A 14,610-nucleotide genomic window follows, 5' to 3' on the forward strand; every position below is an offset into this window, starting at 1 on the left:
GACACCATTTTGAATTCCAAATGTACTATTGTTAGGTAGAGTTTCAAGAAATAATGTGCATACTAGCAATGTGTTACTTTATTAATAACAACGTACAACTTTTCTTTGAAATTTCCAAACGATTCATGCAGGACGTTGACTATATTCAACAGTGTGTGTGTGTGTGTGTGTGTGTGTGTGTGTGTGTGTGTGTGTGTGCAGTATGAGAGGCTAACTGGAGAGCAGCTGACCCACATCTGAAGGCCAAAGCAGGCCAAAGGCTGCCTCCCCTCCCCCTCTGCCCCTATGCTGTCATTTCAGCTGGGAAAATCCACAGCTGGTATGTACACACACTTTGGCACTGTCACAGCTCCATGACTAACTCCTCATACTGAAGCACATCAGCTTCAATGGAACATTAATTATTGTACAATTATAAGATTATTTAATAAGAAATAAAATACAATTACAATCTTCGTTTCAGTATAGATATATAACATCACTTGACAACATTTAACATGGACATTACATTTTCAATGAGAGATGTTTACTGAAGACACATTAACAGCAAACTTTTCCTACCTTAAGAGAATTCAAAAGAGCAGGGAATGTGTTACTACCGCAACTATACTATCACTTTATATCAGATAGTAAGTGGTACTGTCGCACTTGCATGCACGCAAAGACACACACAAGCATGCACGCACTCACGCACACACATACACACACACACAGGCTTAGCTGATGGCCCTCCGGTCACACACACTCTAATTTCTAAATTGTGCACGGGTTTATCTTTGTACACAGTATGCTGAGGCAGACAGGATATTACATTTTCAACTCTCTGACCCAGACGTGGTTGTGGTTTATTGAGGCATAACCAGGAGACTAAAGGAACCTGAGTTACCACAATTTGATGTCAAAACGACATCACAACTTCTGAGTCAACATGAATGAACCTTTTGAAAAAATAATGCATGGCTTATTTAGGTGAACTTTTGTTGCCAGATTGACAAAGATTAGTTTAAACTCAAGGCAAGGCAAGTTTATTTATATAGCACAATTCAAACACAAGGCCACTCAAAGTGCTTTACAGGGGCAAGATTAAAATACATAAAACACATTAGAAGACATTTAAAAGCGAATGAAAAGAAGTAAAACATTTAAATAAAATAAAAAGTACAGGTTAAAATGGAAACAGAAAAGTCTTCAGACTCGATTTAAAAGAACTGAGGGTTGCAGCAGACCTCAAGTTTTCTGGGAGTTTGTTCCAGATATTTGGTGCATAAAAACTAAAAGCTGCTTCTCCTCGTTTAGTCCTAACTCTAGGGACTGTAAGTAAACCTGTCCCAGACGACCTAAGGGCTCTGGACGGTTCATAACGTATCAGCAGATCAGTAATGTATTTTGGCACTAAACCATTTAGTGCTTTATAAACCAACATCAGTATTTTGAAATCAATTCTTTGAGTGACAGGAAGCCAATGTAAAGACCTCAGAACTGGGGTAATGTGATCCACTTTAACTCAGACATTGTTATCTGGGATGGTTAAACCTATTTGACAATGACGTGATTACATGCTGATGTAGATAACCACAGCTCCTCCAGTAACACTAACAAAGTTAAGTTAAGTTAAGTTAAGTTAAGTTAAGTTAAGTTAAGTTAAGTTAAGTTAAGTTAAGTTAAGTTAAGTTAAGTTAAGTTAAGTTAAGTTAAGTTAAGTTAAGTGTACACTGAAATTTGTCTTTCCGCATATCCCCTCTTACCACACTGCTGAGGGGGTCAGAGCACAGGGTCAGCTGAAACTTACTGTACTGGCTCTCTCTGACAGGGAGGTGGCTGATGGACTGATCCTCCTTCAGACGCACAGACAGAACCTTTCTCTGCAGGGCGGAGGACCTCCTGACCAGGAACACCTGCACAGTGGAGTAACGGGTCCAGAAATATTAGGGATTTATCCAGAGGCAGCACAATAAGGCCAGACACTGCAGGCGAACACATTGCTTAATCAAACACTGGTCGATTTTGAGATTTTTCCTACGTTACGTCCTTCATAATAGTGTAAAAAAAAGGATCCAAAATTGAAATGTATGTGTTTATTTTTGCTAAACCTTGTCTGTTTGAGTTTGTATATTTCTCCTGTAACCAGTGATTCCCAACCAAGGGGGTACATGGACCCCTAGGGTTACTTAAGGGTATTGCAAGGGTTACACTTAAAAATTAGCCTACAATATATTTCCACACAAGAAAAAACATTTGTAAATTAATTTGGATACATCTACATGCGCATCCACAAGTAACAGTTCCTCCCCAGTGTTTCTATCACTACGACACATGGGCAGAAAAGAGGCGTCAGATGTCTGTAGTTCAAGTTTGAGCTTTGAGAAGGGAACGAAAAAAAAAAGGTTTAGCCTCGTTTGCATATTTATTCGACATTTCAGAATAAGACTGTAAATAATTATTGTCTGTAATCAACTGTTGAAGTTGCATGATGTTAATAGTGTTACCCTATTGACTCCTTACCCCGGGTGGCTGTTTGAGCAGTATGCGAGTGGTCTCCTCTTCACTGACAGCCAGCAGCAGCCACACCGGATGGGTTTGAGTCAGCCTGTCCAACACGCTCATCCTCCTGCGCAAGGAGTCGTACCCAGAATCCCTTTCACCACAGTGGGGGGGCTGCAGGTAAACACCGCTCACTTCACTCTCCAGCCTGTCAGAGACACAAGCACCACACTGTTGCCATCTGCTGCTGAAAACGTGCAGAGGGACTTATCAAACACTGTCAAAGGATACCAAAATGAAAGGTCGCCGTTTATGCCAAAATGCACTTTTTCATGTTTTTTTCAACATTAATATGGGTCCCCCCAGTGTGACTAGAGACTCCAAAAGTATTTTTAGAAACCGTGTTCACAAACCCCAGTTAGAGGTCTCTCCCCTTATGACATCATAATGGGTGAAGCCACGCCCCCTCATAACCAACCTATCCAATCACTTCATCCACCTGTGATAAGCACGACCCCAGATCCCCAGGAATTTAACTGGCAGTTTGATTCAAACCAGCAGTCAGATTCAGGGCCAATCAGAGCAGACTGGGGTTTTTGGAAGGCGGGGCTTAAAGAGACGGGCAGAGGCTGGAAAGAAGATATTGAGCAATTGTACTGTTAAATAAAAGTTATTAAGGTTTTTTTTTGGAAACTACACAATGACCTTTTTTCTTTTCTTTTTTTAACAATTTTGAACCAGAAACCTGAATTTTGAACCTGTACAATACGCAACCTTTAATGGAATGGCCAACGATGCAGAACAAGCAGACATTACACACAACACATTACCTCATCAAGATAAGACTAGTCAAGCTGATGGCAGTTTTCAATCTGGCGTATGTGCGGGGAATAGTCTTACCCCTGAATGTCCATGGACTCCATGTCAACGGTCGGAGAGGTCAGGACCATCTCCTTCTTCAGCTCCCCAATCTCCAACGCGAATGTGTCAATCAGCTGGAAGGAGACAGAGTGACAGGCTTTGACTGACTGAGAGGGAATATGAGTAGGAGAGGAAGAGGAGGAGGAGGAGGAGGAGGAGGAGGGCAAACAACAGTAAACGAAACCGACGGCATTGCGTAAACGTGAATTAGGAAGCAAGAAATGGAGTGTGTGACGGAGGGTTTTACTGTTACTGGTCACGTCTAGCACGAAGGGGCAGGGGGAGCCGTTAGTCATGTTTTCCTATGTGTGGACCTCATTTCCTATATATCCAGGAAACATGGAGGGAAAGCATTGTCCAAAAATGAACCCTATTGAAAAACGTGCCCCCCCCCCCCCCCACACACACACACACACAGCTGTAGTATAAACACCTGGATCTGGATGAATCTGGGAATGAAGGCTTGAAAGATTGCATTCCCGGAGACATTAAGGACTATTTTCGAGCCAGCAGAGATAAGGGTTATCGCACATTTAAAAGCTATGTTGAGCACCAACGTTTTCACGTTTTTCCTGAGGCTGTTTCCGGCTTCCTTATAAACAACACAGTGATCCCTCATCTGACTGACTTTTTTCACTAATTCTGTTTACCAAATCTCCTTATCTTTTGTTAATACCAAAACTTTTAGAAAAATATATTTTAGAAAATAAGAAAACTATATTTTAAGAGACATGGCTTCAACTGTAATTTGTCTTTTAACTTCCTAAACAGAACTTCACAGTTTGCCATAGAAATCCAGATTGCCTCACTCTTAAGGAGTAGCTTATTCATATCCCCCAGCCCCCCCCCGTCTCTTTGACCGACATTCCATCTCCCTTATATTTCAGCAAAGAGATTGGATCTCTTTGGATATTGGATATTTGTCCTACAAGTCCTTTTCCACAAGGACATGTAAATACAGTGAGTAAATGTCACCCTAATGACGTTAAACTCATCTCTGTGTCTTATTGGGGGGAGAATGAATATTGCCAATGCATTCAGAAAAATGTTGCACCTTTTTGAAACTTGGTTTGCTTTTAAATGGTTCTCTCTTTGTCAACTATCCATCCATACATCCATCCATCCATCCATCCACCTATCCATCCATCCATCCATCCATCCATCCATCCATCCATCCATTCATCCATCCATCCATCCATCCATCCATCCATCCATCCATCCATCCATCCATCCATTCATCCATCCATCCATCCATTCATCCATCCATGTCAACAGAGTTAATGGTTGTAATGACCTGTGTCTTTCTACTGTATTTACTTTTTATTAACAACTAGTTTGGGATTCAAATAGCTTTGACACATACTGTATGGAATGAGTTTTACAATCCTTGACACCGACATCACAAAGAATACCAAAATAAAAGCTTTTGTTGCGGTCTGCCCAGTCGCCTAGGGCATTTGTCTACACAGGAAGAGTGAATAACTTGGCACTCCTAAAATGATGTCTAATAAACTATTAACAGACTGTTTCTCAGCTGCATGGAGACAGCCACTGATTGCTTTCACATTGTTCTGATTTCTTCACACTTTCTCCACATTCCTTCATTCCACATTTCCGCGCACTCCCAGGGATTCAGAGCCCCCCCCCCAAACATAGCTGAGCAGATGTTGAAATTTGGATACTTTACACAACAGTGCAAACAGGATGGCTTCCTAAAAGTCTATTTATTTACAAATGGTATTGTTGCATGATGGCCACAGAACAGTATGATGAAGTCCAGCCATTTGAGGCAATCAACGGAAAGAATGTCCTTTGTCTTTAACAATTAGGCATGGAAAATCTATGTCATCTTGTCTGGGTTGTTTTGATGAGGTCAACCCCACCCATGCAATGAATAAATAATTATAAACTAAATACTACTTTGGTGAGTTTCTGCATACATTTCAGCCAGTAGGAGGCATCCTTTACCAAACATTTCTCCAGTGGCTGGGATCCCGGGCCAGACCACAGTCAACACAGGCCCCTTAACCCTCCCCCTCCCCCCTTTACAGGACTAAGTGGAGCCAGCTCTGTTAAAAGCCTCAGACTCCCCCGGCTTTGGGTCAGGTCATACATTTCTATTACACAACATGAGGTTTAGTGAAGCTCTGAACATGCTCCATAACAACAGGCTGGGGATGTTCTGTTTGGACCCCCAGTGAAGACAAGGATAGATATTAAGAGTCTAGATAATAGACCAGCACATGGAGGAACAGCCAGCCCTCTCACACAGAGGAGTGTCATTTGTTTCTGTCAAAAGCAGAGAGAACCCTAAAACCAGACGCTACAAAACAGCCGAAGTGATGGTTTAACGTCCTGAAATAACACATATTTGATCCTAAAAAAAAAAATCAACAACAACACAAAAATCAATTCAGCATCAGCAACATTTACCTGCTGCTGGCCAAGTAAACATAAGTAACACTATTGACCCAACCACCTGTTAGGGATTTTTTTTTCAAAACACTGAGTAGTATATTAACTAAGCCTTTTTCTAGATAAACACATTTGGTTTACAGGAGATAAGTGTTTTACATTTATCAAAAGGAGCCTAGACTAATACTTCATGCTACCGAGACGCTTGGCCTGGAGTGACCTGGCTGACGTGCTTTGCTCACTCTTGACTTCTTCCTGTTAACTGTTGGTTTGATCAAACCAAACAAACAAAACGATAAGCATGGTCCAGTGTAATAAAGTGTATTTCAGGGAATAGCCTACAGCGGTCAAAAAACAACTTTACGCTCCAGGTCAAGCACCTGGAACAAACATCAGTTCCTACCTGCTTTTATACCTGTGCAGGTAAAGGATTACAGTGACACCTAATGGCCACGCAGTAAATAAACAACACCACATAAATATATCACATTTTGTTAGCCTCATAGCATAATTGCCTGAATCATATGTATTCTACTCTACTTTTAATCTACATCTACTTTTCGTTAGCCTATAGCATAATTGCCTAAGTCATATTTTAAGGGTTATAGAGTAGGGTCAAGTAGATGTAGAGTAGAGTAGATGTAGAGTGTAGAGTAAAAGTAGAGTAGAGTAAATATGATTTAGGCAATTATGCTATGAGGCTGACAATTTGGCTCCTACAACATTTTTAAGGGATCGTTGGAAAGACATCCATCCATTAGTCCTTACCTTAAAGAAGCTCCCGCTCCTGTCGGTGAGGCCACTGGGGGGATGGTCTGCTGTGTTGGAGGCCATGTTGTTTTCCTGTCCACAGGACTGGGTGTGTTTACGCCGGCTGGGGCCAGAGCTCTGCGGGGTCAAAAAACACACTTGAGCTGTGGTTGCAACCGAGAGGGAAATTCCTGCTTAGGCCACAGGCAGTATTATGGAGGTTGTGATGCTGGTCTGCTGGAATGCTTTCCCTCTCTCTCTCTCTCTCTCTCTCTCTCTCTCTCTCTCTCTCTCTCTCTCTCTCTCTGCCTCTTCCAGTGACCTCTCCTTCCACTCTCCAGACTCCTCTCTCTCTCTTCATTTCCCCTCACCCCTTCTTCTCAGATAATTGCTTCAATCTTTTTTTTTATCATCTCATTCCAATCCTCAGTTTATTTTTGGCCTGAGCCGCTGTCCTGTCATTACCTGTCTGTACCATTTCCTCCCTCTCTCACATTTACACTCTCCTTTCTTTCCTAGATTTTGTTCCAGCTTCCTCAAACATCCATAATTCATTTTCCATCTTGGAGAGCCTGGGTTCCACAAGCTGTCTGTCTTTCCCCTCCCATCATGAGGAAAGGTTTGGGTGCTTCGGTAAGACTCTACGCTCAGTCTACGCTGTATTTAAGGCGAGACACTACAGGCAAAAACATTCAGGAGGGGGACACAGAAAGAAACATAAAACAGAAGAACAGAGTCCAAGGTTCAGGTCAGGATAGCACACCTTCAGACCATCCAATGTGAAACTGACTATGATGAAAATGGAAGTAGAACAGTAGAACTCCAAACGGCCCACCGTGGGAAGTGTTGAACGAGACAATAGTAAACAACATAATTGGGTCATGTCTGCCACTTTTCCAATGGTGCCATTGTCCTGGCATAAAAGTTGGACTGTTGTGAAATGTTTACTACAGATATAAATCTTGACATTTTGGGCTGCATATTTTTTTTTTCTCCTGAAACAACATCACCAGACAGCTACAACATATAGCTACAACATATGTTGTCACTGCAGTAGAATCTCTCTCTCTCTCTCTCTCTCTCTGTCTCTCTATCTCTCTCTCTCTCTCTCTCGATAAAGAAGACTGGCAAAGAGCTAGTGTGCCAGATAGCTGCACTATTTTCTAATAAACAACCCAAATTACAATGTGTAACCTGAATATGAGCCTACTATACATTATATATGACCTTTAAGTTGAGCTGATAAAAAAACACAGATAATACAACAATATTTAAAGTTACTTTTTGCTGCAGGCAGACAAAGAAAAAACTGCAATAAATTCAGTGGAGTTATAAAGGGCTGACCAGGGCTACATACTGTAACTACATACTGTACTGAGACTGTAGCGTCTCCTCGCTGATTCAAAAGAGAACTGATAGTCTGGCGCCGTGGTTTCATTTCTGCAGACAGACGAGAGAGAAGTGGGAGAAACACACAGGGAGTCAGAGAAAGGAAAGAAAATGTAAAGATGACACTTTCCCTGCGTTCCGAATCGCATACTCTTTAATTTTTCTATTCTACATACTACATCCGACGATAAAAATAATCTAGTTAGGATGCAGTATGCTACAATTGGGACATACTTTTACATATTTATTTCCTCATAACGTGGCCACAAGAATCGGGACATCCTAAATCTTTTTTCTACCATACTAAATAGTAGAAAGTATGCGATTCGGAACACAGGGTTTGTTGAGTAATAGTCTCCCCACTGAGGCAGTGGCCTGTTGATTTCTGTCAAATACAACCACAAGAATTTCAATTAGATTTCAAGAGGAACTTTTTCTGCATGGTAAATGTGGCTTTGCTGTTTTATTTGTATTGTTTATGTTTGAAATGAATGCTAAATGTAATTCCTGTTTAAAGATTATAAAAAATAAATTGCAACAAAAAAAATGTGAGAAAAAAAAAGATTCTGTCAAAGACATGAAACTGTTGACAGTGCCAAAATCGGACATCCTGGTAAATAAGCTTTAACCTGTTTATGAGCCTCGGATAAATCAAGAGAGCATGCTGGGTATCGTAGGAAATAAGAAGACCTCCTATCAGGGCAGGGAATAATGTGTGAGTTACGACGGTGTATTTACCCTTTGGAGTCCTTGTTGCTATATTTGGCCGTTGTGTGGTACAAATATATATTAAGATTAAGGTCTTAATTTAACAAGAGAAAAAAAACATAGAGCAATTACGATAATAATAGTCGTAGCCTATTTTTAAGCTGTGTGTTATTTTAGAGAAGAAATATAGTATTTTTCCCTGTAACATGCCAGGAACATGGAGCATCTTGTCAAGTTAAAGCCTACTTCTTTCAAAGGAAATGTTTAAACTTTTGTCAAATCCGCACCACATGTTGTCATAAATTGCTGATGACAGTGTGTGGGAGACCGGGACGCTTCCATTAGTCTTCTAGCAGACAGTGAATGTTTTCCTGAATAATGTTTTATTTTTATTTTAAAACAACGACATCATTCTCGTAGCATGACGCCCCCCCCCCCCCCCCCCTGGCACTGCAGCACACACATAGTCCAATATCACAACATACAAACAGGCGTAAATACATTCCTGTCTATAAAGAGAAACAGACACACTAGGAGAATGAGGATTTAAAAAAAAAAGGCATACAACACAGAAAAACATTTGAGTTTCTTGCTCAATGCAACAGCATGTTAACACATAAGCAAACCCTATAATAGAAGCCCTGTTTTCATTGCGAGTGTGAGCTTCACATAATGTTAATGGCATATGACAAGACTTTCAAACATTAGCCAATCAAAGCGTTAGATCCTGAATTCCTGCTGGCATCAAATCAACTGTGCTGCAATGTTCACCGTTCTGAATGGTGATGTGAGCACAAGCTTAGAAAACAAACCTCTCTTGTTAATGTGAAACTGGGACACGCAAAACGACACGAATATCCCCCCCATGCAGCAGACCCGGGTTCGATTCCAGCCCGCGGTCGTTCTCTGTATGTCACTCCCCTCTCTGCCCCATTTCAACTCTGTCTCTACACTATCAATAAAGCATAACAATGCCAAAAAAATATCTTTAAAAAAAAATATATATAAATATTTAATATTATATAAAGTCTACAAAGAAAACGACTCAACTGCCAGACATCCAACAAGTAAGTGGCGCGACAAAGTCACACCTTGTGTCTGTCTGCACTGCATGTTTTGGTTGATTAGCTGTGAGGCCTGGCTGCTAAACTTCACACATTGTGGGCCTGTGTGTAGTAGTCCCAAGCTTAAACTACAGGGACTGCGCAGAGAGAGCACCAAAGCTTTGGAACCTACCAGAGGAACTAAGGCTGGCTGAATCAGTCATCAACTTTAAAATGGCTTCATTCATATTTTCAATGTCATCTCAAAACGTTGCACCCCATTATATAATCATATGTCCTTTTCTTTTTCTTCCATTTGTTGCCAACATTTGACATATGGCTAACAGGCTGAGACCAGACATCTTGTTCTCCTCAGAACCATGTACAAGTCGTGCAGCTGTATTTTAATGTGAACATTGAATCCAACTAGATCTCTACCCCAACCAGGGACACTGGTGGTGTCAACATACTGTTAAGCATCTGTCAGGCATTGTTCTGAAAAAAACAGCCATGTTTGTTGCACTCTCCCTGTCTCAACTTATCAAAACAAGGCAGACAAACTTATAGTAACTTGCTTATGCCTCGTTTCCACCGAGTAGAGCGGGTCGGATCGGACTGTGAGGACAGCAGGGCTGTTTGATGGCTCAGCTGTGAGATCCAGTGCTGAGTGTAAAGGCTAACAGGGATCCATGCTGCTGTCAGAACAACTGAAGGTAAGAACTCCCACACATGGTGGGTCATGTGTGTGTGTGTGTGTGTGTGTGTGTGTGTGTGTAGCCCGCAGAGCAGAATTTGGGTCAGTGGTTCTCTGTATGCTCAGCTGAACTGACTGGCCCGTGTTGTACTGGTGAGAGAGGGAAGACTTTGGTCTTTTAGAACACAGGGATCACTCCCAGCTTTTCTACTCAGGGATAGAAGGTTACCATTCCTTTAATTTTTGTTTTTCCATTAAATGTTTATGGACTTTCTGTCAGTCAAACACCAGCCTGACCAACAGCCCAACCTCTAATCACAGCTTTAGGAGTCTGGCAATAATAGCAACGTGCAAAGCTCAAAATCCCCCATCAAGTACAATCTAACCTCCCAAATAATAAGGGTGCCACTGGAATAAATTATGGGGAGAAACAGTGTCAGGCACCAGCACAACCGCCCAGACACAACTTTCCAAACTAAAGGTTGGCAGAGAAAAAAAAAAAGCCTGGGCTGTGTTGTCTCCAGGCTACTCCCCTTTTAAATGAGTACCAGGACCACTGGATCACGGCAAGGCCCAGCTCCCAATGGAGGTGGTTAAGGTCTCCACCTCTTCACATTGAAAAAGCAGAGGATGGAACAGCTCGTGTGGGAACTTCCACATGAACAGAACATATTCCAATCACCACGTTGAGTCATGGAAAAAGGTTGACTTTTTGAGTCACAAACTAACTGTCACCATGTCAACCTGAGGTGCAGTACAATATTCTGATGGTCTGTTGAACCCCACATGTCACACCGTTTGTCCACCTCATGGCAAGTTATAGACACAACAACATACATAGACCATCATCATCTGAATCCATGCATAAAGCTGAGTATTCCGTTGGTCTGATTTCAAACCCAAGTTAACATCCCCCCTAACAGTCACAGTTTATTCTCACGTCGAAGAGGTAACCTGAGTGGCTGCTTCCTTGTTCAGCCAAGACGATGACATCACCTTTCATAAACCTCTGGAGTTCTGGGTTCTGCCTCGACCTTTTGCCGAGAGAGGCGGTTTGACGGGAGTTTAACTTTGAAATCTAAAAAAAAATAAAAAATCCCAGACGTCTTAAATGTAAACCATCTGAATAATCTCTCAAGGAGGAGAAAAACAAAAACACATCTGAGAGACAGCAGATGGCTTTCGAGGTCGCTGTGGACAAAAAAACTAGCAGCTTCGTAACCTTAAAATCGAGAACTGACAACACTGCAAGTTATTTTCTTCAATAACATACCTTTCTGCTGATTCACTTCCCCACAGCAGTATGTACAGTAACTAGGGCTTTTTTTTAGGGACCACAAGCCCTTGGATTTGTAGAGAAGTTAATCCCTCTAACAGATTCCAAACGGGCTTAAATAAGGAAAGTGGTCTCTTTGATACACCGATGAACATCAGCTAGTCATTTAGGAGAAACAGAGAGGGCTACAGGAGAACTGGGCTGCAGACCAGTGTGGTATGTGTTGTTCAGTCAGGCTTAGACAGGCCTTACACGTTTGTGTGAAGGGGAAAAAAATCACTCCTCAGGAATGGAAGGTAAAGGGGACAATCTGGAACAATGCATCCTTGCATACGTTGTTGTGACTTGACTGGTGTTGATAGCCTGATTAAGGGTTACTAGAGACTCCCAAAGTATGAGAAAAAACAACCTGCTCTCCTTTTGTCATCCTCCACCTTTTTGAAAACCTGTGTTCAAGAACCCCAGTTAGATTTCTCTCCCTTTATGACATCATAAGGGGAAGCCACACCCCTTCATTAAACTTAACTTAGCATTTCCTCCACCTGTGATAAGCACACCCCCAGATACTCCGCAATCTAACTGTCAGTATGCCATATTAAGCCCCAACATGGGGAATTGGACAATCAGAGCAGACTAGGCTTTTTGGAAGGTGGGGCTTAGCTAAGGCAGGGCGTTTCAGACAGAGGATGAAAAGATGAGATTCAGCGAGAAATGTATAAAGGGTTTTGTGGAAACTACACTATGAAAACAGCTTCAAGTAGAAACCCACATTGCAATTTTTAACCTGATAATGTGCATAATATGGGACCTTTAAATAATGATTACATCATTTTACACATACAGTGTTACATTTTAAGTAGCTCAAAAGAAAATAGAAATAAGGTCTGGGAGGGATCTGTTATATTTAGGAGTGAAGCACAAGATTAAGCTCCCCTCCCCGAACTTAATCATTTTCATACAGTTCCTAAAATGATGAAAAACTGCAGCATAAGGTCTGGAGCGTGGAGCTAATATATGAGGTCTTGAAATGGTATTACCACATGGAGGTGGAATTTCAAAGAGAGACTCAATCCTTTGAAGTCAGACAAATATGTGTGTGATGTATGGCCAGGCACGTTTTGACTTTTACTATATGAACTGCATATGATCAGAAAATGCTGGAGGTATTTGGGCCAAATGAGTCGCACATGCTGACTTGACCTTTTTAGAGAGTTTGTGACAAGATCAGACCAAGTGAACAAGAAAGAATCAGACATCACTGAATAAATCCACTTGCTATATAAGAGAGAGAGAGTGGGGGGGGGGGGGGGGTGGGGGTGTCACCTCATGTTAGCCTGCACTCTGCATAAACTTATAGCTGCCTAATCCCCACAGGTGCTATTGTTATCCCTTCAACCAAGACATTTTCGGGGCCGGTTAGGAGCCCATTCGGGAACCAGTTATTTTGCTTTTCCACAGCGAGAGAACCAGAAAAACTTGTGCCAGAGCGGTACCAACTCTGAGTTGGTCTGGAACTGGGAACCGCATGAGCAGCAGTGGCCTACACAGACTTATACAGTGACGTCATAACATGGCTGTCTAGCACGTCGAAAAGCAAACCTATTCTTAATAGGTTCCCAAGTTTAACCGGCTACGAACCGGCACTAGCATCAGCCCAGAAGTGGAACCCGGTTCGTGTTGGTGGAAAAGGGGTATTATGAGAGAGAACTAGGTAATAACATATGAACAAAGCTTTCTGTAATAACCTTGAGATTAGTGCTAGGAATGATTTATGCAAAATGTTGGTGATAGAAGTGCTTTAGAAGTTGAGATTTTTGGTTCAGAGTATTGAAAAAAACTAATGTTGAGCTAATGGCCTTTAAAGAAGGTTGTATCAGGAAAAATATACAGACGCAAACATACAAGGTTTAGTAAAATAAACATCTAAATCTAGGCTACAGTAGGCCTATATGGACCTTTAATTTAAAGCCTACTTCTGTAGTAGGCTATGAAATAAGACATGTTATGGAAGCAATGGGCATATCAAAATTGACCATACTTGAAAAAAACGGTTTTTACCTATGCAGTGTCTGGCCTCAAATGTTTAATTCCTACAGATAAGTTACACTTATTAAAGTAAGACATTTCTTAAAACACTGTGTGGAACAGAAACCCTTCACGAAAAAAGTGGGTCTCTCAAGGGAAAACAAACTCTCGTCAAAGTTACAGTTTATAGACTTTGACTAAAACACTTTATTTCCTGTCATAAAAGTTGAACAACTTCTGCTAAGAACTAGATTAATGGTCTGCAGTCAACCAGTGTAGCCCTACAGCTGCACAAAGAGAAGAGAGAACTGTAGCCTACTCACCTAAAGTATTTTCCCTCTACGCGGATGGATCTGTGTTTTATTCCCGTGTTGGCTTTTCTTCACGGGCTGAAGTCATGGCCCCTGCGATGTTTGCTTTTGTTGCCCTTCTGTTTTTTTTGTCAGTTTGTGTTTTCAGGTGACACCGAGGAGTCTCAATGTCCCCGAGCTCGGTCCGTTACATGGTTCTGTTGTCGGACGGAGACACAGACATAGTGCGGGTTTGGGGGTTTGAGGGTTTGGACCTAGCAGCAGAGAGGAGGCGGAGGAGGAGGGCTGCGGTAATGTGACGCCGATACCTGATTGGCCGAGGAGATGATGGCGATTTGCACCTGGGTTTTTAATTTTGACATGAGATGAAGTGAAATTCTTCCTCCTTTAAACAATGCAAGGTTTAGTTGTCTATTGTTTAAAACAAAAAAAAAACAATTAAATATGCCTAAATATTATTATATAGGCTATATTATTTACCTCTGGAAAAAAATAATTCAAAAATACATTTTAATTTTCCAAATAGTCATTACCCTAGCTGGTCTTGCTTTGTTTATTTGTTTTTCTACAATGTTCAATATATGATTATCCAAACCA

The 14,610-nt window shown here is 41.5% G+C and overlaps 1 protein-coding gene across 3 annotated transcripts in view; it reads right to left on the reverse strand.

Annotated features, from left to right (window-relative positions):
- The window catches only part of LOC307252189 (ras and Rab interactor 2-like), a 33,698-nt gene extending 19,493 nt beyond the window's left edge, over nucleotides 1-14,205 (reverse strand). For all 3 annotated transcript variants that reach the window (XR_013844926.1, XM_080029802.1, XM_080029803.1), the window contains exons 1-5: nucleotides 14,026-14,205; nucleotides 6,586-6,705; nucleotides 3,382-3,476; nucleotides 2,503-2,689; nucleotides 1,790-1,895 (exon numbers count right to left, since the gene is read on the reverse strand). Coding sequence is in view for 2 of the 3 variants with exons in the window: in XM_080029802.1 (XP_079885928.1) it covers nucleotides 1,790-1,895; nucleotides 2,503-2,689; nucleotides 3,382-3,476; nucleotides 6,586-6,651 (454 nt within the window). In the remaining variant the exon portion in view is untranslated. The remainder of the gene's footprint in view (nucleotides 1-1,789; nucleotides 1,896-2,502; nucleotides 2,690-3,381; nucleotides 3,477-6,585; nucleotides 6,706-14,025) is intronic.
- Nucleotides 14,206-14,610: the final 405 nt, after the last annotated feature.

Source organism: Ammodytes marinus (genome assembly GCF_949987685.1).
Source record: "Ammodytes marinus genome assembly, chromosome: 6".
Classification (NCBI taxonomy): domain Eukaryota; kingdom Metazoa; phylum Chordata; class Actinopteri; order Uranoscopiformes; family Ammodytidae; genus Ammodytes; species Ammodytes marinus.